The sequence below is a fragment of the Martes martes genome (genome assembly GCF_963455335.1).
Source record: "Martes martes genome assembly, chromosome: 13".
NCBI lineage: Eukaryota > Metazoa > Chordata > Mammalia > Carnivora > Mustelidae > Martes > Martes martes.
This window is the reverse complement of record NC_137901.1, coordinates 63,800,543-63,824,904: the sequence shown is the minus strand read 5'-3', so window position 1 is coordinate 63,824,904 and position 24,362 is coordinate 63,800,543. Positions and strand designations below refer to the sequence as shown.

The 24,362-nt window shown below is 53.2% G+C and overlaps 2 protein-coding genes across 2 annotated transcripts in view; one reads left to right on the top strand and one right to left on the bottom strand.

The window, feature by feature from the left end:
* Window positions 1-8,410, bottom strand: part of UBE2L3 (ubiquitin conjugating enzyme E2 L3) — a 58,389-nt gene extending 49,979 nt beyond the window's left edge. Inside the window, exon 1 of the mRNA XM_080821110.1 lies at window positions 8,359-8,410. Coding sequence (XP_080677236.1) covers window positions 8,359-8,385 — 27 coding nt within the window. The 5' untranslated portion in view covers window positions 8,386-8,410. The remainder of the gene's footprint in view (window positions 1-8,358) is intronic.
* A 10,554-nt stretch (window positions 8,411-18,964) lies between these two features.
* LOC308353954 (RIMS-binding protein 3A-like) lies at window positions 18,965-23,950 on the top strand (the record flags this gene model as incomplete). The annotated part of the gene is made up of 1 exon (XM_080821109.1): window positions 18,965-23,950. One exon carries the CDS (start codon window positions 18,965-18,967, stop codon window positions 23,948-23,950), a length of 4,986 nt encoding a protein of 1,661 aa, XP_080677235.1.
* Between the last annotated feature and the right edge of the window lie 412 nt (window positions 23,951-24,362).

Below are 24,362 nucleotides of genomic sequence, written 5' to 3'. Positions count from 1 at the left end.
CCACCTCTGCTTGTGTTATCTCCTCTCTTGCTGTATCTTCCTCTGTCAAATAAATAAGTAAATTAAATCTTTATTTAAAAAAAAAAAAAAAAAGGGACGCCTGGGTGGCTCAGTTGCTTAAGCAGCTGCCTTCGGCTCAGGTCATGATCCCAGTGTCCTGGGATTGAGTCCCACATCGGGCTCCTTGCTTGGCAGGAAGCCTGCTTCTCCCTCTGCCTCCGTCTGCCAGTGCGCGCGCGCGCGCTCTCTCTCTCTGACAAATAAATAAATAAAATCTTTAAAAAAAAAAAAAAAAAGCTGCTATGGGAAGACCCTGAGAGCAGGGAGGCCTGGGCAGTGAGTGTGCCCGGCTCCACTGTGAACCTGTGGGTGGTGCCCCCCAAGCCTCAGCCTCCTGTCTGTCAAGGGGACCTCTTGAAGCTCTGGAATTCTAAAGTGACTGCACAAAGGGCCAGGAGGAAAAATGGGACAGCCACAGAAAGAAGCAACCTTCCTTAACTTTCTGCTTCAGAGCTGAAACAGAAGAAAAAAAGCAACGGGATTATTTCTAGGACTGCAACTACTTATTTGAGAGTTTCCTTCAGGGCAGCTCAGTCAGTTGAGCGTCCATCTCTTGATTTCAGCTCAGGTCATGATCTCAGGTTTGTGGGATCGGCCCAGTGTCAGATTCTCTCCCTTTCTCTCCCTCTCCTTGCACATATGTTTGCCCTCTCTTACTTTCTCAAATAAATAAATAAAATCTCTTTTTAAAAAAAAGAGAGGGGGGGGGAGCCTGGGTGGCTCAGTCGTTAAGCGTCTGCCTTCAGCTTGGGTCATGATCCCGGGGTCCTGGGATCGAGCCCCGTATCAGGCTCTCTGCTCAGCAAGGACCCTGCTTCCCCCTCTGCCTGCCACTCTGCCTACTCGTGATCTCTCTCCCTGTGTCAAATAAATAAACAAAATCTTAAAAAAAAAAAAAAAAGAAACCTCTTGCTAACCCTAAGGAACAGGTTACTTCAAGAGGCAGGAGAGAGGGGAGGGTAAGAGAATGGGCTCTGCCTCTGGTGAGGTCGTGTCCTGGCATGCCACCCCTACCTGGCCCAGCCCACCTTTTCAGCACCGAGCCCTCTCCTCCTGCCAGGGTGCTCTCCTCACTGCCCTGGGACGTGTCTTGCTGACTCTCATTAATAATAATCATCTACACGTACCTCACACTTAGGCTATGCTAAGCACGCTCCAGGACATGTGATATATACTAATTTAGTTCACTTTTACACACAGGTGAAGTAAACTAACACACAGAGATCAAGTAACTTGCCCAAGTTCCTCCACTAAGATGTGGCAGGCCCAGGATATTCAACCTCCAGAAGCTCTTTAAAAAAAAAAAAAAAATTGGGGGGCTCCTGGGTGGCTCAGTGGGTTAAAGCCTCTGCCTTCCGCTCAGGTCATGATCCCAGGGTCCTGGGATCGAGCCCCACATTGGGCTCTCTGCTCTCTGGGGAGCCTGCCTCCCTGCCTACTTGTGATCTCTGTCAAATAAAAATAATAAAAATCTTTTAAAAAAATTTTTACTTATTTATTTGGCAGAGAGAGCAGGAGAACAGAAGCAGGGGGAACAGGAGGCAAGGGAGAGGGAGAAGCAGGCTCCCCACTGAGCTGGGAGCCCAATGCAGGACTCGATTCCAAGATCCTGGGATCACAACCTGAGCCAAAGGCAGACACCTAACCAACTGAGCCACCCAGGCGCCCCTCCAGAAGCTCTTAACCACTACACTGTATTCTTCCTCTCAATAGCTTTGCCCTGAATGAAAGACCCTTTCCTCCCCCATTTTTTACTGGGGTGAGGGTTAGGCTTATCTAACAGGACAAGGCTGGCTAGAGGAAACCCGGAGGCAAAAGCTCTCACACGTGAGCAGCCTGCTGCTTCTCCTGGATTCTGAAGCTGAGGATACATCTGACTCCCTCAAGTGAACGGCCCAGGCACCTCTTTGCCACCTGTCCCTAAACCCATCAGCATCATCCTCCATGACGTCCCTTCATGGAGAAACAAGTCTTCCAGTGGCTGGCCGGAAAACTTAGTCCTGCCAGGGCAAAGGGAAGGCTCGTAATTTTGGAGGGCCAGGTGCACTGGATATACCAATCTAGGGTAAAACTAGGCCACTTACCCACTGCTTCTGGAAAATTCCTCAGGGCTGGCCTAACTAAAACCTAAGAAAGGGACAGACAAGGTCAGAAGCAAGCAGCCATACTGGGAGGTAGGTGAACTGTCACCAGGGTTCCCCAGGACCCTATGAGAGTCATACCCATTGCCCACATCCCCTCTGAGGGATGAAACCTGCTTAACCTCACTGGCTGCCAGGCCCCTCCCCTCAACAATCCAAACCCTTACTTATTCTTGAAAGGTCAGACCAAGTTCCACCTTCTTCTCAATGTCAGAGGATCTTTCCCTCCCCTGTACTCCATTATTTGGCAGGCATACATCCAGCATACAGTGGACAGACCAGGATTTCTTTGTTCTAGATGCAGCCATTTTTCCTCCCTCACAGAGCTCCTCGAATGCAGAGCCAAGAGGAGGGGCCCTGTGAGCTGAGTCTTAAAGGACAAGAAATTACCTGATGTGGAGAAGAGGCAGGGATGCCCATTAAGAGACCCAAAGGGGCAAAGCATGTTTAGGGGATCCCACGGGCAAGTGGGGAAAGAGACTGTCGAGACCAGAGCTTGAAGGAACATGCTAAAAAATGTGGGGTTTTATTTATTTTTATTTATTTATTTATTTTTATTTTTAAAGATTTTATTTATTTATTTGACACACAGATCACAAGTAGGCAGAGAGGCAGGCAGAGAGAGAGGAGGAAGCAGGCTCCCCGCTGAGCAAAGAGCCTGATTCAGGGCTCGATCCCAGGACCCTGGGATCATGACCTGAGCCTAAGGCAGAGGCTTTAACCCACTGAGCCACCCAGGTGCCCCTTTTTAAAATTTTTTAAAAAGATTTTATTTATTTGAGAAACAGAGAGAGAATGAGTGAGAAAGACCATGAGAAGGGGTAGAGTCAGAGAGAGCAGACTCCCACTGAGCAGGGAGCCCAATGCGGGACTCGATCCTGGGATTCCAGGATCATGACCTGAGCCCAAGGCAGTCGCCCAACCAACTGAGCGACCCAGGCACCCTGAAATGCGGGTTTTTATATACAGAGCCCTGACCTCCTTAATTTGGTTCCGATCTCTGAGAGCAGGGCCTGAGCTTCTCCTTGATGAACTGCTGGTTAGGAATCATGTGGGGCTCACGATGGACTGGTGAGGAATAAGAGGAAGCCACAGAGGAATCAGATGCAGGTGACCTACCACAATGGATGGCCTCAACTAAGGGAGCAGTGTGTGTATGGAGAAAAGACACACAGAGACCAAAGATAAAGGCCTAGTTCAGCAGAATCTGGCAAGTGGCTAGATGAGGGAAGAGGGGGTGAGGTGGGCTCCCCCAGGTTCTTCCGTGGGTGACTGAGTAGACAAGGTGCTCATTAACTAAGGAAGGCAAGACAGGAGAAGCATGGGGCACGGGATAAGCCTGGACAACTACAGGTCTATGTGCCATTCAAAGGGAAAACTCTCAAGGCGGTTAGATACAAACTATGGGCTCAGGAGAGGCATCTTGGGGTTCTCTAAGTTTAATCCCTTAGCTTTACAGCAAAGAAAATAGAAATACCTCTTGAACATTTAGTGGTATTTTTCAATGGAATATGACCAGCTGACTTGGTACAATACAATGCTAATTTGACAAACTCTCGTTAGAGTTGTAACAAAATCAAAATAGGTCCAGGTACCCTGAGACAAGTGTTTTTGTTCAGTGCGGACCTTGAGAAAAGATCGCAAATGTTGCAACAACTAAGTAAACTCTCTTTCCCAAGGCCTGTCCCAATTTTCTTTTAATGGAGAAACATGTACAATGAGGGTCATTATGGGAAGCTGAAATCGTCCCAACTTACTGGGATTTTACACTTACGATAAAAAAAAAATGCTTTTCTGAATTCCCCAAAACTCAGTGGATTCAGGACATTTATACTGGCAGAGCATCATCTGGAAAACTCTCATCTTCTGACACACACAATACACCTAGCAGACATGCTCACTGCTCTGTCGTGTTAATTACCCAACTTCAGAGAACATAAACTTGTATTCAAAACCAAACCAGTTTATTGCCTATGAATTCCAAGGAAAAAACTGTTATTTAGTGACTTCTCCTACTTATTCATGTGTAATTATGGACTGAGAGAAAGTACACCAATACAGAGTTTTGACTGAACTTTTTTTTTTCCAAGATTTATTTGAGGGAGGGAGAGAGCAACCATGTGCACATGAAAATGAGTGGGGGGAGGGGCAGAGGGAGAGAACCCCAAGCGAACTCCCTGCTAAGCATGGTGCCACCACAGAGGGATGATCCCATGACCTATGAGATCGTGACCTGAGCCAAAATCACTAATGGGATGCCAAATGAGCAACCCAGGCACCCCCTGATTGAACATTATTGAAAATGCATTAAAAGGCTGCCACAAATCTCAATACCTTATCTCAACAGTTACACCATAATAACTAATAAAATATCACCCCGCCCTTTTTAAATCCACAGAAAAGCCCTTGTGGGGAGATACTCAGCTGGAGGGCCCTTAGGGGAGATGTGTGCAATTCAGAGGCTGAAAAGAAATGATTTATCAGACTGCATCAATTTCCTTAACCACACCTACAGGTTTCACTTTTGTAGCTATTTCCCTTCCTTATAGAAGCAATGGTTACATTCACATTGTTGCCATCAATGCTGAATTTGCTGTTTGCAAATTAAAATGTATTTAATGTTTTATTAACATTGTAATTCCTAAAAGTGTTCTGAAAAAAGCTAATCCTTTGGCAGGGTTTTTTTTTTTTTTTTTTAAGATTTTGTATATTTATTTATTTGATAGAGAGTACAAGCAGGGGGAGCAGCAGAGGGAGAGGGAGAAGCAGGCTCCCCGCCAAGCAGGGAGCCCAATACCGGACCCAATCCCAGGATCCTGGGATCATGAGCTGAGCCAAAGGCAGGCTTAACCATCTGAGCCACCCAGATGCCCTGTATTTTTTTTTTGAAGATTGTTTATTTTTTTTTAAGATTTTACTTATTTATTTGACAGAAATCACAAGTAAGCAGAGAGGCAGGCAGAGAGAGAGAGGGAAGCAGGCTCCCTGCCGAGTAGAGAGCCCGATGCGGGACTGGATCCCAGGACCCTGGGATCATGACCCAAGCTGAAGGCAGAGGCTTTAACCCACTGAGCCACCCAGGCACCCTGTTTGTTTATTTTTGAGAGAGAGTGGGGAAGGGACAGAGGGGGAAGCAGACTCCCGGGTGAGCAGGGAGCCAGACATGAGACTCCCAGGACCCTGGGACCACGACAAGAGTGAAAGAGAGATGCCTAACCAACTAAGTAAGCCACCCGGGCACCCAGCAAATGATTTTTAAATTAAAGACTTGATCATACTCACCTTGCCTAAAATAACTTCTCAGCCCAATATATGCAAATCAGCTACTTTTAATAATGTATCTTATACTATCTGCAGACAGTCCATTGTTACAAAGAAATCTTTGTGAGTGTCCTGGATAATAGTTTTTGAAGAAATCTAAAGTTCTTTAAGATGTAATTCATTTTATTTTTCAACATGTTTTTTTCATCATCTTAAACGCCTATTTTATTTCCATGTATTGATCGACATGCAACAATAATTTGGGTTTTGTTTTTTTTTTAAACTAAACATCTTAAACTCTGACTCTCAAAGCCAATGACCTGCATCATGTAACCAGCATTCCTCTACTGAATTGAATTTCCATCCACAACTCAAGAAACTACATAGTCTTCCAGGTACCCTTGGAGTAAGAAAAAGGCCCGGACCTTGGGACTTGAAGGTAGGGAGATTTAACATCTTACCTCTTCCCACCCTGGTCAGCTAGCTACTCCACCTTAGGTAACACTCAACCTATCAAAGCCTCACAATTTTCTCATTTGTAAAATAAAGACAACAATATGCTAATTCTAAGTGTTATTGGAAAGAATTAATGTAAATGACCTAGCACTTAAAAGCACTCAGTTACCGTTACACATTTTCTCTAAGCTCCAATTTTTTGGAAATACAAAAATAATTTAAAAACCAGTTAACTCCCCTCTCAGAACCCTGGAAGCCTGGGAACCCCAACTAGGTCAACTGGGGTAGACTAGGGGATACCCTGCAAGGATGAATTAGGTCAAGATTCCTGTCCTTGAAGAACTCAAAACCCAGTAGGAAACGCAAGTCTAACACAAATCTGATTGGGACAAGATCTTAAAAAGAAACATAAAGAAAGTACTGTGGTCACAAAAAGGAGGAACAACTTATTCTGAAGGGGGATGGGGGCAAAGGCCTGACAGAGTAGCTGGCATTGGAATTGAACCTAGGATTTCCCTGGAAAAGAGAAGCAAGGGGAAGGCACCCTTTCTCAAAGACCAAACAGCAAGTGCAAAGGAACACCACAGAGCGACTGACTGAGGAAGAGCAGGGGGCTCTGGAGTCAAACAGAGGTGAGATTACAGCTCACCCTCCCAAACTAGAAAAACTGAGGCAACCCAACGAATCCCTCAGCATTCCATTTTACCACCTACAAAATGGGAATATTTACTTTTCAAGGATGATTAAACATGATTATGAATGTGAAGTACAGGGCTACACAAAGTAACAGCTTAAAAGTAGCTACTATGATTTGCAAGGGTAGTGGGAAAGTAAGGAGCTGGAGGGGAGGCTAAACAGATTTCTGCCAGCCTAAGGAGGGTCTTTCGTGACAAATAAGAAGTTAGGATTAACTGCTGAGGACAATAAGATCACAAAGATTTCAACAGGAGCGAAAGGATTAAATATGTGCTTTAGAAAAAGAACTTTGGTGTCCAAGAAGTGGAGTCAGAGAAGACGAGTATGGACTTGGAAAGGCATCTGAGAGATGAGGGTATGGATTCTGGTAATTGCATTAAGATTAGGAAGGAAAGCACACTCCAGAACTCCCTCTAAAGTAAAATCCACAAGTCTTAATGGGTGACTGAAGTAGGGTAGGGAACTAAGTGAATAACAGTCCTCTCATCTGGATGACTGGTGGGTGAACGGTGGTGTCACCGACAGAAAAAAGATGAGGAGAAGTCTGGAATCTGCTGACTGTTCTTTTGTGCCCACTTCCGATTCACTTTTACGAAGTTAAATGTCGTCCCCAGCCCTTAGTGAACAAAAGAAAGGAAACGTTCCCAGAGAGGGAGGGCCCAAAGGCTGTGACTCCAAGTTCAATGTCTAGTTCCACCGAGCACTGCTCTACCCAAGAGGAACCCCAGCTTTTTATCTCCTCTCAGGAAATCAGCTCCTAGGTCTTTTTATTTCCGGCCCCGTGCAACCCGGCAGCACTATCCGGGCGCGGACTCGCAAGTCTTGGTGAGGTCGGCTCCGGAGGACGCCGGCAAACATACTCGGGAGAGAACTAAGCCAGTTTAGCATCTGTATTCCTCACCAAAGGAGCCACTTAGCAAAAAGGCACCCCGCGGCATGCAAGATACAAAGTACCAAGTTATTTTTATAAACTTTGGCCGGTTTGGGTTCGAACGATTAAAGCCAACCCCCAACCCACCCTCCAAAATGGCACTTTTGCTTCGGCGGGGAAAGAAGGTCCTGATGATTATAAGTGGTAGGTTAAAAGGAGACGAGGAAAGAGAACAGCGCCGCGAATGCGGCCGACCCCACGCCTTCCTGGAGTTGGAACTTGCCGGCTGTGTGACTCTGCAGTCACAAGGCGACAGTTTGCTAGGACCCAGAGCAATTTCAAACGACCCACCAACAAACTGACCTAACTTTTGTCGCCTGGCCTCCACCTTCCTTCCCCAGCCCGAGCCTCCCAACCTCCCAGCCTCCGGAGCTCTAAACCCGGCGCGCTGCGGCCCAGGGCGGGGCGGCTCCGCGGCGCGGGCTCCCGGTCGGAGCTCCGGCGCTCGGGCCTTCCCCGCGGGCGCCCGGTTTGGGACCTCCCGGCTGGGTCCCCACATCAACGCGCCCCCGGTCCGGGAGGCGGCCACCGCGAGAAGGACCTGGCCGGGTTCCGGGCTGAGGGCGACGTGAACGCCCCGGACCGGGCGGAGGGGACAGCGGCAGCTCCCAGCGCGGCCTGGCGCTCCCGCCCAGGCTGCGGCCTAGGCGGCCCCGTTACCTCCCTCTGCCCGTGTGCGGTCAGAGGGGCGGTGGGGCCACACAGGAACGGGAGACCGAGCGGCGACGCCCCGAGGACTCCCGCCCGCCGCGGGGACCCCCGGCCCGGGACGCCGCCCCCCCCACCCGGCCGGCGCCGGAGAATGGCTTTTACCTTCATCAGCCTCCTGCTGGCCGCCATCTTGGATCTGGTGCTGCTGCTTTCCCAGAATGCATCGCGGCCCGCCGGGCGGCTGAAGCCCCCGCACTTCCTGGAGCGGGGGAGGGGCAGGCGGGGCGCTCACCCCGCCCCCACGTATGAAGTGCCTACTGTGTGCCATGACGATGCTGGGCGAACACAGATGAATGGAACAGGCAGACACCCTGCCTTTACTGAACGTCCCATCCGGAGGTGATTACAAGGTGTTTGGCACATAGTAGGTGCACAATAAATATTGGTTGCATCAGATCATTGAATAACCAAGATTATTTCGGACACTGATAAGTGCTATGAAGAAAAGGAAACTGAGGGGCTCCTGGGTGAGAGTCAATTAAACGTCTGCCTTCAGCTCAGTTCATGATCCCAGGGTTCTGGAATCCAGTTGCTGAGCACCATGCTCAGCAGGGAGCCTGCTTCTCCCTCTCCCTCTACTCTCCCCCTGCTTATTCTCTCTGTGTGTATGTCAAATAAATAAAACCAAAAAAAGAAAAGAAACCTGGGTGATGGGAAAGTGATTATGGGGGCCTACTTTTTTTTTTTTTTAAGATTTTATTGATTTATTTGAGAGAGTATGAGAGGAGGGACGGTCAGAGGGAGAACCAGACTCCCTGCTGAGCAGGAAGCCCAATGCAGAACTCAATCCTGGGACTCCAGGATCATGACTGAGCCATCCAGGCGCCCATGGGGGAACCTACTTTTCATTGGGAAGTCACAGAAGCCTCACTGAGGAATAGTATAATAAGAGCCAACACTGGAACCTCAAATGCCAGCTCCTCCCTCCTGTGCTTTATTTTGCTTAATCTCTGAAACCACTCTGAGATGGCTACCATTAACAGCCCATCTCACAGGAAACAGAAGCATAGAGATGGCCAATGATTTGCCCAAGTTCATGCAGCGAGCTAGGAACAGAGACTGAGCTGCTGGCTTTAGGGCCAACCCTGGAACCTGAAGGATGGGAATGGAACAGCTGAGAGACTGAGAGGAGGTTGTTTCAAGCAGGAGAAAAGACACTGGCAAAGGCCATGAGGCTGTCTGGATGGCCAGAATGGAGTAAGAAGTTAATAGGGAGCAAGGGAGGCAGATGACAGACTGGGACAGCCTTAGAAGAACAGGAGGCAAGGGGCACCTGGGTGGCTCAGATAGTTAAGCATCTGCCTTTGGCTCAGGTCATGATCTCAGGGTCCTGGGATCAAGGCCCGAATCAGGCTCTCTGCTCAGCAGGGAGGCTGCCTTCTCTCTCTCTGCCTGCCTCTCTGCCTACTTGTGATCTCTCTCTCTCTCTGCCAAATAAATAAAATCTTTAAAAAAAGAAAACAAAACTTTTATTGTTCCCCATGGCAGGCCTGGCTTCTGGTCATACCAACCCCCTTCCACTCAGGCAAACCATGTTCATTTGGACCTGGCCTTTGTGTGCCACTTTCCTGAGCCTTCCATTAAAAGTACCCTCCTCCTCCTCTAATTCCAGTCTTCCTCCTTCTCCTGGACTCCAGATGCTTTGGCTAGACCTTACCACGTTCTTCTTTTTCTTCTCCCAGTCAGCACAGGGTCCTGGGCCTTGCCTGCTAGGCTCGGAGAGGGAGATACAAAGGTGGCACCTGCCCTCAAGCAGCTCGAAGCATCCTGGAGAGGCACCGAGGAGAATGCCAGAATGTGGCTGGTTGGATGGTTGGGTGGTGGATGGTTGGATGAGGTGTGGGAGCCCGGAGGAGAAGGCTGACAATGGCCAAAGGAGGGGCCAGGGATGGAAGGAGCTCCTCGGCAGGCTGACTGTATGCCTGGCACTGGGCACTGCACCACAGAACAGTGCTAAGATGTCCCATCTCACAGGTGAGGAGACTGAGGCCCTGAGAGTGGTAGCTTGTCCTTCATCACCCAGCTAGGAAGAGAGGCTCCAGAAGTTAGACCCTGATCTGGTTCATGCTGGTGAGGCTCTGACTTGATCTCCTTCTGATGGCCCAAAAATTCACATCCTACGTCTCTCCCTTCCCAAGACAAGTGCTCCTGCCACTCCACACTCCCTGCCTTTGTCCTTGCTGCTCCCTTTGCCTGGGATGCCTTTGTCATTCCCTCCCCGCAACACCACCTTATCCAGCTGGCAAATGCTAGTCCTTCTTCCTCTCCTCCTCCTCCCCCCTCCCCCTCCCCCTCTCCTTCCTCCTCCCCCTCTTTCTTCATCTTCTTCTTCCTCCTTCTCCTCCTTCTCCTCCTCCTCTTCTCCTTCCCCTTTCCTTTCCCCTACCCTCCTCCTCCCTCTCCCGTTCCCCTTCCTCCCTCCTCCCCTTCTTCTTCTCCTCCTCCTCCTTCTTCTACTTCTCCTCCTCCTCCTCCTTCTTCTTCCTCCCCCCTTCTCCTTCTTTCTCTTATTTTTTTAAAATAGGCTCCATACCCAGCAGAGAGTCCAACATGGGACTTGAAATCACAACCCAGAGATCAAGACCTGAGCTGAAATCAAGAGTCCGACTGAGCTACCAAGGCATCCCAAGTGCTAACCATTCTTGAAGACTCAGCTTACCATGCTGGCTCACTTGGTTGACCTGACAACCGGCTGTGTGCTGGGTTGCCATAAGTACAAATGCACAAGTGTTTTCTATTGACTCCCCCAGCAGCCCTTTGAGGGAAGAACTGTTATCAGCCCCATTTACAAGGAAAAAACTGAGGCTCAAAGGGTCAATCAGCTTTTCAGCCACTCACTGGTCAGAGCATCAAGCCCAAGTCTGCGCTTTGACTGTGAGGGGGAAGCTCAGGTCTGGGAGGCTCAACTCACCTAAAGGGCTCCTTCTTCACTTCTATCCTCCTTCCCAACCTCCTGAGTTCCTTCCATCACAAATCCCACTGGGGGTTCTCTGTGCTTAGTGAATGAGGAAATTCACATGCTTCCCTGCCACATTGCCCTGACTAGATTAGTACTCAACAAACAGTTGGTGAAGGACTGTCCCTTTGGGGTGCCTGGGTGGCTTAGTCAGTTGGGCTTTCAATTCTTGATTTTGGCTCAGGTCATGATCTCAGAGTCGTGAGCTCGAACTCTGCATCGGGCTCTGTGCTCAGCAGGGAATCTGTTTAAGACTCGGCCTCTCCCTCTCCTTCTGCCCCTCCTGCCACTCTTATGCTCTCTCTAAGATAAATAAATCAATCTTTTTAAAAAAGATTTTATTTATTTATTTATTTATTTGTCAGAGAGAGAGAGAGTGCACACAAGCAGGGAGAGTGGAAGGCAGAGGGAGAAGCAGGCTCCCCGCTGAGCAAGGAGCCCGGTGTGGGACTCCATCCCAGAACCCTGGGATCATGACCTGAGCCAAAGGCAGACGCTTAACTGACAGAGCCACCCAGGCATCCCTATCTTTCTTCTTCTTCTTCTTTTTAAAAAGATTTTATTTATTTATTTGACAGAGAGAATGAGAGCAAGCACAAGTAGGGGGAGCAGCAGGCAGAGAGAGGGAAAAGCAGGCTCCTTACTGAGCCACTCAAGTGTCCTAAATAAATCAATCTTAAAAAAAAAAAAAAAAAAAGGACTGTCCCTGACCTAGAGCAATAGCCAAATGACCGACCAAAGGTATTCCCAATGGTGTCAGCAAGAAGGTAGATGAGGCCTTGTAGTTAACTTGAAGCATGGGCAGGGGGCTGTGAGGGCTCAGAAGGTTGAGAGGACAGAAGGGATAGATGAAGAGGGGAAAGAAGTGGAGATGGCAGAAGTTGGAAGATAGGTCTGTCCCGGAAACAGTGGGTAGCTGGAAAAGCTGATACTGCCAACAGCAACCGGGTCTTTGGGAAGGGGCAGCCATTTGTCTGAAGGCTTGGGGAGGACGATTCCTCTCAGACTGCCAGAGTCAGTGGGCCAGGCTACAGTGGCACCAGTTCAGACCCCAGACTTGGGTCATACAGGCAAGGGCACAAGTCCCTGTGTGACCCTGAGTAGTTTTGTTCCCTGGCTATAGTGAGGACTCCAGGACAAGGTCCGCAACATGCAGGTAGGAACAGGCGGGCCACCCACAGGGACCCATACATGTCTGATGAGTTGGGCCAGGCTGCCTGGGGTGGAGGGTGGAGGCCAGCCCAGCAGGCCGGGGAGCCCTAGCCAGAGAGCTAAAAGCTGGCACACACTAGTCCTTCCTTCCCCAGGAGGGCATGGAGTAGGCCAGAGATGGTCCTCAGAGTCTGGGAGGTGGTGACAGACAATAGAATGACCCTCTCCAGGTACCAGCCCCATCCAGGAAGCAACAGGGCTGGGGGTTCCGGACCTAAGCACAACTTAGAGGGAGAAGACCTGGTCAGGCCCCTCCTGACTGACCCTTCGTCCCCTCTGAGCTCCAGTTTCTTTTCAGGCAACTGAGGAGGGGGACACAGTTGTGAAGAAACAATATCAGACCCTTTTGGGCGTGCCCTGGGTGGGGCAGACATGGGAGCGAGCGGGAACAGGCTGCCAGACCACAAAGGGCTGGGGTTTGGCAGGGCCTACCGCCTGAAATCTGATTTCCGCTCTGGGCGGCCATCAAGCCCTCTCCTGCCTCAGCTTTCAGGGAAGTCTGCCCTGGCAGGGTTCTGTGCCCCATTGGCACCATCCCCCCCACTCACAGCCCCCTGCCCACACTTCGAGTTTACTATAGTCCTTCGCTGTATCTGTGTTTAACCTCTGTGTCCTCCCTTGTACCATAAATTCCATGAAGACAGAGACCACACCTGGCTCGTAGGTCTCTGTCTCCCTCAGTCATGTGTTTATTGAATATGTGCTAGGTGCTCTTCTAGATACTGAGGAGACATCAGAGAACAGATAGAATACACATTGACCCAGGGGTGCCTGGCTGGCTCAGTCAGAGGAGCAGGCAACTCTTGATCTCGGGGTTGCGAGTTCAAGCCCCATGTTGGGTGTAGAGATCACTTAAATAAACATGGGGCACCTGAGTGGCTCAGTCGGTTAAGCATCTGCCTTTGGCTCAGGTCATGATCTCAGGGTCCTGGAATCAAGTCCCACATCGGGCTCTCTGCTCAGCGGTGAGTCTGTTTGCCCTCTCCCTCTGTGCTCTCTCTCAAATAAATAAAATCTAAATAAATAAACTTGTTACTTAAACAAATAAGCTAAAGAAAAAGGTAAAGAAAACCCTTTGTTTGAAAAAAGGAGAAGATGGGACGCCTGGCCTGATCCCAGGGTCCTGGGATCGAGCCCTGTGACAGGCTCGCTGCTCAGGTTCTCCTGGTTCTCCTTCTCTCTCTGCCTGCTGCTCCCCCTGCTTGTGCGTGCTCTCACTCTCTCTCGCTCTCTCTCTCTGACAAATAAATAAATAAAGGCTTTTTAAAAAATTTTTTTAAAGAAAAAGAAAAGGAAACACATTGACCCAAAAATAAGGGATGTGGAGTGGAAGCTGGGGCTAAAGGGGTCTGTTCGGAAGCTTAAAACCCCTCTGGTGGGGGGTGCCTGGGTGGTTCAGTCAGTTAAGCATTTGACTCTCAATTTTGGCTTAAGTCTTAATCTTAGTGTCCTGGGATCAAGCCCCACATTGGGCTCCACGCTCAACCTGGAGTCTGCTTCTCCCTCTCCCTCTGCCACACCGCACACTTGTGCTCTCTCTGTCTCTCTCTCAAATAAATAAAATCTTTTTTTAAAAAATCTTCCAGTGGGTTGGCTCTCTGGATGGAGTTTTTGCCTCTCACTAAGGCCAGGCAAGAGCTCCAGGCATGTGCGGCAGAGCTAAAATAGGGCTAGGCCAGGCTGGCAGAGGATGAGAACCAGATTGCCCAGGATCACATACACCATGACCGCATTGTTCAAAGGTCACAGACTGGTGCTGTGGAGAGAGGCAGTATGGCGTATAAGGCTGGTGATGTGGGGTGAACCAAGACATGAGGGGCACAGGTGGTTTCTCTCAGGGTCGGTGGAATTACTGAGTGTCAGGGCAATATGTGTTTGCACATAATAGACAGGAGGGTCTCTAAACCAGAGGTTTCCAAACTTGTTTCTAGTGGCATACCTCTTTATTAAGCCAAAGTCTTCCTTAAAACTTAAAGAATGACACTAATATAAGTGCCTGGGTGGCTCAATTGGTTAAGTTTCTGCCTTCGGCTCAGGTCAGGAGTCCGGGGCCCTGGGATGAAGCCCCACCCACATTGGGCTCCTTGCTCAGCCGGGAGCCTGCTTCTCCCTCTCCCTCTGCTTGCCTCTTTCTCTCTCTGTCAAATAAATGAATAAAATCTTTTTTTTTAAAAAAAAGAAGAATGACACTAACAGGTGTACCTGCTCTGTTGAAGCTGGTAGAAGCAGTATTTCTCCTTTAGTTCCAGGCACATTCTCCCACTCCCAAAAATCCTACAATATTTCTCAGGAACCCTGAGGCCCTAAGGAACCCAGTTTGAAAGCCACCCACGTAATCCACCTCTTTCATATTATAGGCAAGAAAGCGAGACCCAGAGAATGCATCTACATGGTCTGTGCCCTCCCTGAGCTCAGAGTTGATGGGAGTGATGGGCAGGTCGTTAACAATCGTGGCACAACATGATGAGTGTGGGGTGGCAGAAGTTTGGATTGGGGAAGCCCTGGTTTGCTCATCCACTCAACCTACATTCCAGAATGCCTCTGACATGTCACAGGTGGTACCAGCCCCAGCAGCTGCTGGATGGTTACTGTCGGACTCCCAGAGACTCACCCCAAGGTCCTCTTCCTTGGCAGCAGCCTGCCCTCCTCCTCTGATGGTTGCAGGTTCCTCTAGACACTGCAGCAGAAATCTAGGCTGCGGAGTTCCACCCACTGCCCAGAAGTGACAACCCAGCTCTGCCGCAGCTGCCTGCGTCCCCTGGCAAGCCACCTGCTCCCACCAGGCCTCGGGCTCTCCTCTGTCCAACAGAGCTCCAGTGAGGATTCCATGAACATACTCTGCCTGTGGCTACCACATCCAGGGGGGCCTTAGTTCAAGGCTAAGGCCATCCCTGCATCACTCCACCCCCTGCATCACTCCTGGAAAACATCTGGAGTCACAGTTCTCTGTGATCTTGGTACATAGCATTGCCTGAAGCCATCGATCTCCCACGGCATACCAGTGGTTTAGGGGAACCGGATCTGAAAAATGTGAGTACGGCAGAGAAGGCAGAGCCCACAGAGCCATGTGCTGAAGAACACGACCTGTGCCGTCTCTGAGCCTCTCTCTCCCCACCTGGGAGATGGAGCCAAGGTCACCTGCCCACCTACTTGGGGAAATGACTGTGTGAGAGGAACTGAAACACAGAGAAGCCACAGACACCATAGACAAAGAGAAGCAAGGGGGGACTCTAATGTGACCACAACATCAAGGTCTAGATGCAAAATAGCAAGGTATTGATGTGCTGGGACAAGAAGAATAGGGAGGACCCAGACTTAAGTAGGGCTCCTGAGCTCCCCAGCCCCACCAGGCCTAGAGAGTCCTTGAGTGTGTGTATGTATGTGTGTTAGTTACACAGCTTTAGATCCTGCCAACATCTCTAGTGAGGCCTGACCCTCACTCCAGCCTAAGGTGTCTGCCCAAGACCCTGATAGGCAGCCCAGAGCCTGAGGCTTCAGCCCTTGACACCAAGTAGTACCCGAATGTGGGAGGTAGGCAGTCTGGGTGGCCTGGTTGGACAGTGCCCTTTGTGCCCTTCCTGCTTGCCTCTCTCTGGGTCCCTATCCCTCCTTTCTGGGGAGGGACTTTTCACTTATTCCTTCCCCAAAACCACTCTGGGCAGGGACACTGATATATACCAGATACATCCCTATTCCAAATGGAGGGGTGCCTGGTAGGGCCATCAGGGCTACAGACTTCTTAGGGGACCAGACCCAGCCCAGAGAGTCAGGGAAGGCTTCCTGGAGGAGGAATTGCTAAGCTGATGCTAAAGGACAAGACAAGGTTAGCATTAGGTAAGTAGACAAAATCTCTTGCTCCTCAGAGGCTTGAGACCTCTCATCTGCAAAATGGACTGTGTAAATAATGAATGGCAAGCATTTAGCACGAAGCCTGGCACATAATAGGTTCCTGGTCTGCAGGGGGCGTTGTTGTTATTTTTGTGTTGGGCAATGTAGGCATCCTAGGCAGGGGGAAGCAACACATGTGAAGGCCCAGAAGCCTTTGAGGCAGGGGGATTCTTTAGATTACTGGAAGAAGCTTGGAGAGTCTAGGTCAAGCCCTGGATGGGAAGATGAGAACTTACACAGACCTTGACACAGCCCCTATTGCACATCTGGCCATCAGCAGATAGTGTCCTGGTGTCTCTTTCTCTCTAACCACGGAAGGCCAGTGTTATCAATACATCCATTGTGTGGAGGCCAGGAGAAGCGAAGTAATCAGCCATGGTCGCTCAGCCAAAGAGGGGCAGAGCCTGAATGGACACCCAGGTCTCTGAGGCTTCCCACCTGCCATGAGGAATCCAGAGTGAATCCCAGAACACACAAAGGGTACCTCGCGTTGCCTCTACCACAGCCTCCCTGAATGACTTCAGTCAGATCTCTGCTTGCTGACCTCAGCTTCTCTAACTGCAAAAAAGGGGTGAAAAATTTGTGAGCTGGGATGCCTGGGTGGCTCAGTCAGTTAAGCATCTGCCTTCGGCTCAGGTCCTGATCCCAGAGTCCTGAGATCGAGTCCCGCATCGGGCTCCTTGCACAGCAGGGAGCCTGCTTCTCCCTCTGCCTGCTGCTCCCCCACTTGTTCTCGCTCTCTGACAAAGAAAGAAAGAAAGAAAGAATCTTTTAAAAATAAAATCAGTGAACTGCCAACGAGAGCCTTGCTCTGTTCTGGGCACTGTGTGTTCTCACCTTAGTGAAACCTCACAAACTGGAGAAATGGATGCCCAGAGAGGTCAGGGAACTCCAGGAGGTCACACAACACAGAAGGGAGCTGCAATATTAGCCCATTTAACAGATGAGGACATGGAAATGGCACAAGAAGCTGGAGGACTGTTTGCCTCCAAAGGCACACCAATCCTAACCGTCTCAATATGGCCCCTTGGGAGAGCCACGGAAATTCTCTGGCCTTGCTGCCCTCAGGGAGATGGTGCTGGGAAACAGCTGGGCCCATAAGGGTCTGTGACTTACCTTTTGGAGAAGCAGGAAGCCCTAAGCACTCCTGGGCCAGGCAAAGGGTGGGCTGGGCCCCAATGGTGTGCCCATGTTCTCACCTCCCTCCCTGGCCAGCTCCCCACTCTGGATTCCACTGATCCTCTCTCCTTCTGCAAAGTGTGAAACCCTCCCCTAAAAGAAAGACTGGGGAGTGCCCTTCGAAGCTACAACCCTAAGATTAGGCAGATGGAGTCAGAGTGCCCATGGACTCTGGAGGCAGAATTTTCCAAGTCTGACGCCCCACTAAGCTACTTCTAGGCAGTGTGGCCATGAAGAGGTCCTTATCTCTCAGAGTATCCTTGCAAGGTGATCATAAAAGTGAACCAAGAAAACATAGGCCAGGGCTTTGGTTCTCTAAGGAGGCCTTCTCCTTTGTCTGTTGGCACCATGCCCAGACTACGTGCCCAAGACTTTTCATTTGTGTTTAAAATAAAGGAGGGGCTGCCTGGGAGGCTCAGTGGGTTAAGCCTCTGCTTTCAGCTCAGATCATGATCTCAGGGTCCTGGGATCAAGCCCCACAATAGGCTCTCTGCTCAGCAGGGAGCCTGCTTCCCCCCCTCCCCCGCCTGCCTCTCTGCCTATTTGTGATTTCTCTGTGTGTGTGTCAAATAAATAAATACAATCTTAAAAAACAAAACAAAACAAAACAAAAAAACTTCTCCAGGTGTCTGCCTTTGACTCAGGTCATCATCCCAGGGTCCTGGGATTAAGCTCTGCATCGGGCTCCCTGCTCAGCAGAGAATCTGCTTCTCCCTCTCCCTCTGCCTGGCTCTGCCTACTTGTGTTCTCTCTCTAACTCGCTGTCAAATAAATAAATAAAATCTTTAATAATACTTCTCATCTGTAAAATGGGCATGGTAAGTTTAAACAGTTAATGCATCCAACTGCTCAGCTCCTCTGGGATCATTGGAAAGGTAGGCGACTTGGGAATGCGGTCACAAGACTGCATCCTCCCCTCATAGGTGTTCAGGGCTCACCTCTAAGTTTGGGGGTATTCTGTTTTGGTTCCCAGACACTTAGACCAAACAGGCCACCTGAACCCGTGCCAGGGCTGGGCAGGATCTGCTCACACCCCATCCTTGACTCACACGTGGAGTTCTTCCCTCCAGGTCCAGAGCAGTGGCGTGGGCTCGCCCCCGTACAAGTTGGCCCGAAAGGTACTGCACAGTGCCTGGGAGAGTACCCCCGGTGAGTCACAAAGGACATGACCCCAGAAACACGGAAGGGCCTGGGATCAGAGAGACCCCTGGGCATCCCAGAAAGGACATGGACTGAGTTGAGCAAGGGTGTTTGGAGCTCAGGCCCCGCGCAGGCAGCCAGGAGAGGAGCTTGGGCTAGTACACCCGCAGCACAGGGTGGGGGAAGGCGCTCAGAGGCGGAAGGGGCGCGCGGAGACCCCCAGGGTCGCCGGAAGGGGCGCGCGGGGCGGTTGGCCACAGCGGGGGCTGTGGCCGTTGGCTAGCAGCGGCCTGGGCCAGACGAAGTCAGGCGTCTGGCTGGGCCTTGGCCACCATGACCAAAGACTCGCCCAGCCCTTCGGGCGGCGGCCGCGCGACACCGAAGAAGCCGGGTAGTCCGGGTCCGTCGGCGGTGGTGCTGGAGGAGCAAAGGCGGGAGCTGGAGAAGCTGCGGGCCGAGCTGGAGACCGAGCGGGCGCGCGGGCGGGCGGAGAGGCAGCGCTTCGCGTCCCAGGCGCGCCAGCTGCGGGAGGCGGCCGAGCGGGAGCGGCGGCAGCTGGTTGACCATCTGCGCTCCAAGTGGGAGGCTCAGCGCGTCCGGGAGTTGCGGCAGCTGCAGGAGGACGTGCTGCGGGAGCGTGAGGCCGAGATCCGGCAGCTGCTGCGCTGGAAGGAGGCCGAGATGCGGCAGCTGCGGCAGCTGCTGCACCGCGAGCGCGACGGCGTCATGCGCCAGGCCCGGGAGCTGCAGCGCCAGCTGGCCGAGGAGTTGGTGAACCGGGGCTACTGCGGCCGCGCGGGGGCGCCCGAGGTCGCCGCTGCTCAGTGCCGCTGTCGCCTGCAGGAAGTGCTGGCGCAGCTTCGCTGGGAAACCGACGGCGAGCAGGCTTCGCGCATCCGACACCTGCAGGCGGCGCTCGACGTGGAGCGCCAGCTCTTCCTCAAGTACATCCTGGAGCACTTCCGCTGGCATCCCGCTTTGCCCGGCTCCCCCGACCCCCAAGCCGTGCATTCTTCGGAAGGGCCTCCCGGCGATACCGCCGCCGACTCCCGCGGGCCCCCAAAGTCCATGTGTAGACTCGAATCCCTGAATGCTGACAGCCTGACTGGGGGCGTCCGCCTGCGCTCCCGCTCCCTAGACGTGGTGCGGGCCGGGCGCTCCCACTCCTCAAACAGCCTGCTCCACACGCGCGCCAGCTCTCTCGATTCCTTGCCACCAGCGCGTTCCCGCTCGCTCGACAGCACCCTCGGTTGCCCCAAGGCCCCCGAATCCGAGGAGCGGACCTCCTCGCCAGACGCCTCGATCTTAGGCTCCCCGAGTCCCCCTACGCCGCCGCTGCCGCCGCCGCCGCCGCCACCGCCACCGCCTCCACCACCACCGCCATCGGAGCACCGAAGACCTAGCGATCCGCCAGAAGACCCCGGGAGCCAGCCCTGCGAAGCCCTGACCCCTTCTTCGCCGGATCTGGACTACCAGGAGCTGGTGAAGCAGAACTCGGAACTGTCCAAGGCGTTGCGCGCGCTGGCGCGCCGCTGCTCTGGCCTGCGGGAGGAGAACACGCAGCTGCGGCGCGCAGGCTTCCAGGACAAGTCCGACGAGAAGGTGAAGCGGCTCAAGGTGAAGCACGCGAAGCTTACAGGCCTCGCGCGGCGCCTGGAGGACCGAGCCCGAAAGCTACAAGAAACCAACCTGCGGGCTGTGAGCGCGCCTGTGCCGGGCGACAGCTGCACCGGCCTGGAGCTGTGCCAGGTCTTCTCCCGCCAGCGCGCCCGGGACTTGTCCGAGCAGGCGAGCGCGCTGCTGGCCAAGGACAAGCAGATCGAAGAGCTGAGGCAGGAGTGCCACTTGCTGCAGGCGCGCGTCGCCTCGGGCTTCGGCAGCGTCCTGCACCCTGGCGGGGGTGCCGCCCAAGCCCAAGCCCAAGCCCAAACCCAGTGGCTCGACATCAGCGAGTTGGACCGGCTGCAGCGCGAGTCCCAGCGGGAGGTGCTGCGCCTGCAGAGACAGTTGACACGCCAGCAGGCCAGCGGCAGCGCCCTCGTGGAGGCGGACGGCCAGGGTGCACCCAGCGAAGAGGCGCGGCGCCAGGTGCAGGCCCTGGAGCTCGAGCTGGGCGCACGGCGGCGGGAGTGCGAGGACCTGAGCAACCAGGCGGCTGCGGCGCGGCGGCGCGGCGACGAGGCTGAGGCGCAGCTGCAGGCGGCGCTACGCGAGGGAGCCTGGCTGACCCAGGAGAATGCGCGGTTGCAGGCCCAGGCCGACTGGACGCGGAAGGTGGCGGCGGAGAACGACGACGTGCGCGGGCAGCTGGACCGCGCGTGCCAGGAGCGCGACGCCGCCGGCATGCTGGCAGAGCAGCTGCTGCAGCAGGCGGCACGCGGACAGGACCGGCAGCAACAGCTGCAGCACGACCTGCGGAAGGCCTTGCACGATCTCCAGGCTGCTCGCGAGATGCTAGCGCTTCAGTGTCATCCTGGTCACCCTCCCGCCGAACCCCAGGAGGCCTCCCAAGCCCCCGAGTCTCAAGTTAGAGACCCTGGAAGGACCAAGTTCCAGCCGGAGCCTCCAGACCAAGCATCTTCACAGCCCAGCAGAGACAAACGGGAGAATCAAGAAGCTTCTCGGCCCGGAAGTCCAATTGCCAACGGGGAGCCAGCCAGAGCCCCTCAGGTGCCTGACAGAGTCCTAGCCAGTCGGCCTCTGGACTCCAGGTACCAGGCCAAGAAGACTAGCTCCCAGTCGAACTCTTCGTCTGAGGTGGAGTCCGTGTGGGCCACAGTGCCATCTTGTCCTACCCTGGATATGGACACAGCCAGTGAGATGGAGGATTTGGAGCCTGACAGTATGTCTTCCACCTTGGAAGTGGGGGGGTCAGAGGCCTGCCTGCCCCCCAAGCTCAAGATCTTCCTGGCTCGGTACAGCTACAATCCTTTTAAGGGCCTTAATGAGCACCCTGAGAGTGAGCTACCCCTTACAGCTGGGGATTATGTCTATATCTTTGGGGACATGGATGAAGACGGCTTTTATGAAGGGGAGCTTGAGGACGGCCAACGAGGGCTTGTGCCGTCCAACCTGGTGGAGCAGATTCCAGACAGTGACATCCTGGACTGCCTGCCCCTCAAATCCCCTGACTTTGGCCCCACTCGGCTCCCACCTGGGCAGAGCAAAGGTTTGACGGAAGACACTGGTCACAGCTTCTTGCCTGGGAAAGCCCAGGGGGCTATGGACAAGGGGCCGTGCCTGATGGTGGGGGTAGCCCCCAAGACAGAGGGGGCAGCAGAGATTGCAGATGCCAAGACAGAAGACAGCTGGCTGGGTGCGCTGCAGTGTATGAAAGAGAAGGGCTTCTCCAGACCCCTTCTAGGGGCCACAGGGGCTCTGTGCCTGGGCCCCATGCAACTCCACCTGCAAAGCGTTGCAGCAACATCGGCCAAGATCGCCTGGGTCTACAGCAGCAGCAGCCACCTCCACATGGTGTATCTCAATGGCCAAGAGCACGCCCTGACCCCAGCAGGCGTGAGTGGCTATACCTTCCATGGCCTGCTGCCTGGCACGCGGTACCGGGCACGGGTGGAGGTGCGGCTGCCATGGGACTCGCTGCAAGTGCACTGGGAGACATCGTCCTCTAACATCACCTTCAAAACGCCCCTGGCGGGACCCCCTGACCCACCCCTGGATGTGCTGGTGGAGCGCCACGCCTCCCCAGGCCTTCTGATGGTCAGCTGGCTCCCCGTAACCATTGACTCTGCTGGGTCATCCAATGGAGTCCAGGTCACCGGCTACGCCGTCTATGCTGATGGGCTCAAAGTTGCAGAGGTCGCCGATGCCACCGCTGGGAGCACCCTGTTGGAATATTCTCAGCTCCAGCAGCCCCTGCTGTGCCAGAATGTGTCTGTGAGAACCATGTCGCTTTGTGGTGAGTCCCTGGATTCGGTGCCAGCCCAGATCCCTCATGACTGTTTCACCTGCCATCCGTTGCCAGAGACTTCTTCCTTTAGCCACCCCTGTGGTGACCCATCTACCTGCAGAGTCACCGTCCCTGTCTGTTCTCAGAGGCTGACCCTGGCTCCCCTGAGTGCCACAGCCAGCCCTCACGCTCCTGGAAGCTGCGGGGAGTCCCAGGCCGAGTTTCTAGAAGCCTTCTCTGAAGAACCCCCAAGGAGGCAGTCTCCGATGCCCAACCTGGATCCAGAAAGAGAATGTGCCAGTGCACGGTGCGGCCACCAAGCCCAGGGGCCTCCAGAGATCCAGGAGGTCTCCAGAAAGGACCTGCTCTTCCAGCAGATCTCCCCGAACCACAGACCCCCTCTGCCCCCTGGCCAGTTGAGGGGAGAAGACCGCTATTGTCACATGGGCCCTAGACAGAGCCCTGCTTCGGGAGTCATCCATCTTTTCCCAGAGCGTGGGCTCAACAAAGAACTGTATCAGGAAAAGGCTGCCCTTGAGAAGGTCCTTAGGCAAAAGCAAGACACCCAAGTGCTCGTCCCTCCCCGGCTGGATGCCAGCCAACCGTATGTGTCTGACTTCCATGACATTCTGCAGGAGGAGGAGGCCGTGTGCTTCAGTCCCTGGGGCACGAGGAGGCGAGAGCAGAGAAAGGAGTTTAGGACCCAGAATGGGAGAGGTCAGGCTCTGGGGGGCAAGAGAATGTGCCAGCTCCGGGAGCCCAGCCCAGCACTTTGTCCAGCTCCATCCAGCAAGGTCATGAAGATGCCCAGGGGTGGCCCCTCCCCACTGGGGACCGGGGGGGACACTCTGGTCAGGGTCTTTGTGGCCCTCTTTGATTACAACCCCCTGGTGATGTCTGCCAACCCCGAGGTCGCAGAGGAGGAGCTGGCCTTCCAGAAAGGGCAGTTGCTGAGAGTGTGGGGATCTCAGGACCCCTGCGGCTTCTACCATGGCGAGTGTAACGGGCAAGTGGGCACCATACCTGGGCACCTGGTGGCCGAGGTGAAGGTGGGCACAGAGCAGACTGATGGCAAGTGGCATTTGCCAGTGCAAGGGTACCTCCCCCCTGTGGCCCCCTTTGATGACTTTGGGGGGCTCACCAGCCCCCAGGGCTCCTTTCCTATGCCCCAAGGGAACCCCAGGATGTCATCACTGTGGACCCCAACAACCATGATGGCCGCTTTGGACTATGACCCCAAGGATGGGAGAGCAGGGGGCCAGGTGAAGGACAAGCTGTCACTGAGGGCAGGGGATGTGGTCACAGTCTACGGACCTGTGGATGACAAGGGATTCTATTATGGGGAGTCAGGTGGTCACAGGGGCCTGGTCCCAGCCCACCTGCTGGATCACCTTTCCCTCCATGGGGAGTGAGCAAGGCTTCCACCGGGGTAGTGGCCTCTAGCCACCCACACCCCACCAGAGGAGAAGCAAGCTCTGGGACCCTACCTCCAGCACCCCTCCTCACCTCCGTGAGCATCACTTGCTCCAAGCGTCACCATGGGAAACTGATGGCAGTCTTGAGGTGTCCCCTAGCCTCTGCGAGGAGCAGGGCTTAAGTCCGAACCGAGCTGTTCCCCAAAGAAAACAGAACAAACAGCCCGTGAGAGCCCAACAGGCTACTTTGGAGTTGTCAGTGACCATGACGGTGTTTGGAGAAGTGCCTTTTTCTGTGCTCAGTGTACATTTTTCTAGAAGTTTCTTTAGGAGTTTCCTCATCCATTGCCTTGTATGACAGTCTCAAGAAAAGCCTGCCTCTTAAAAAAAAAACAACAAAAAAGTGACC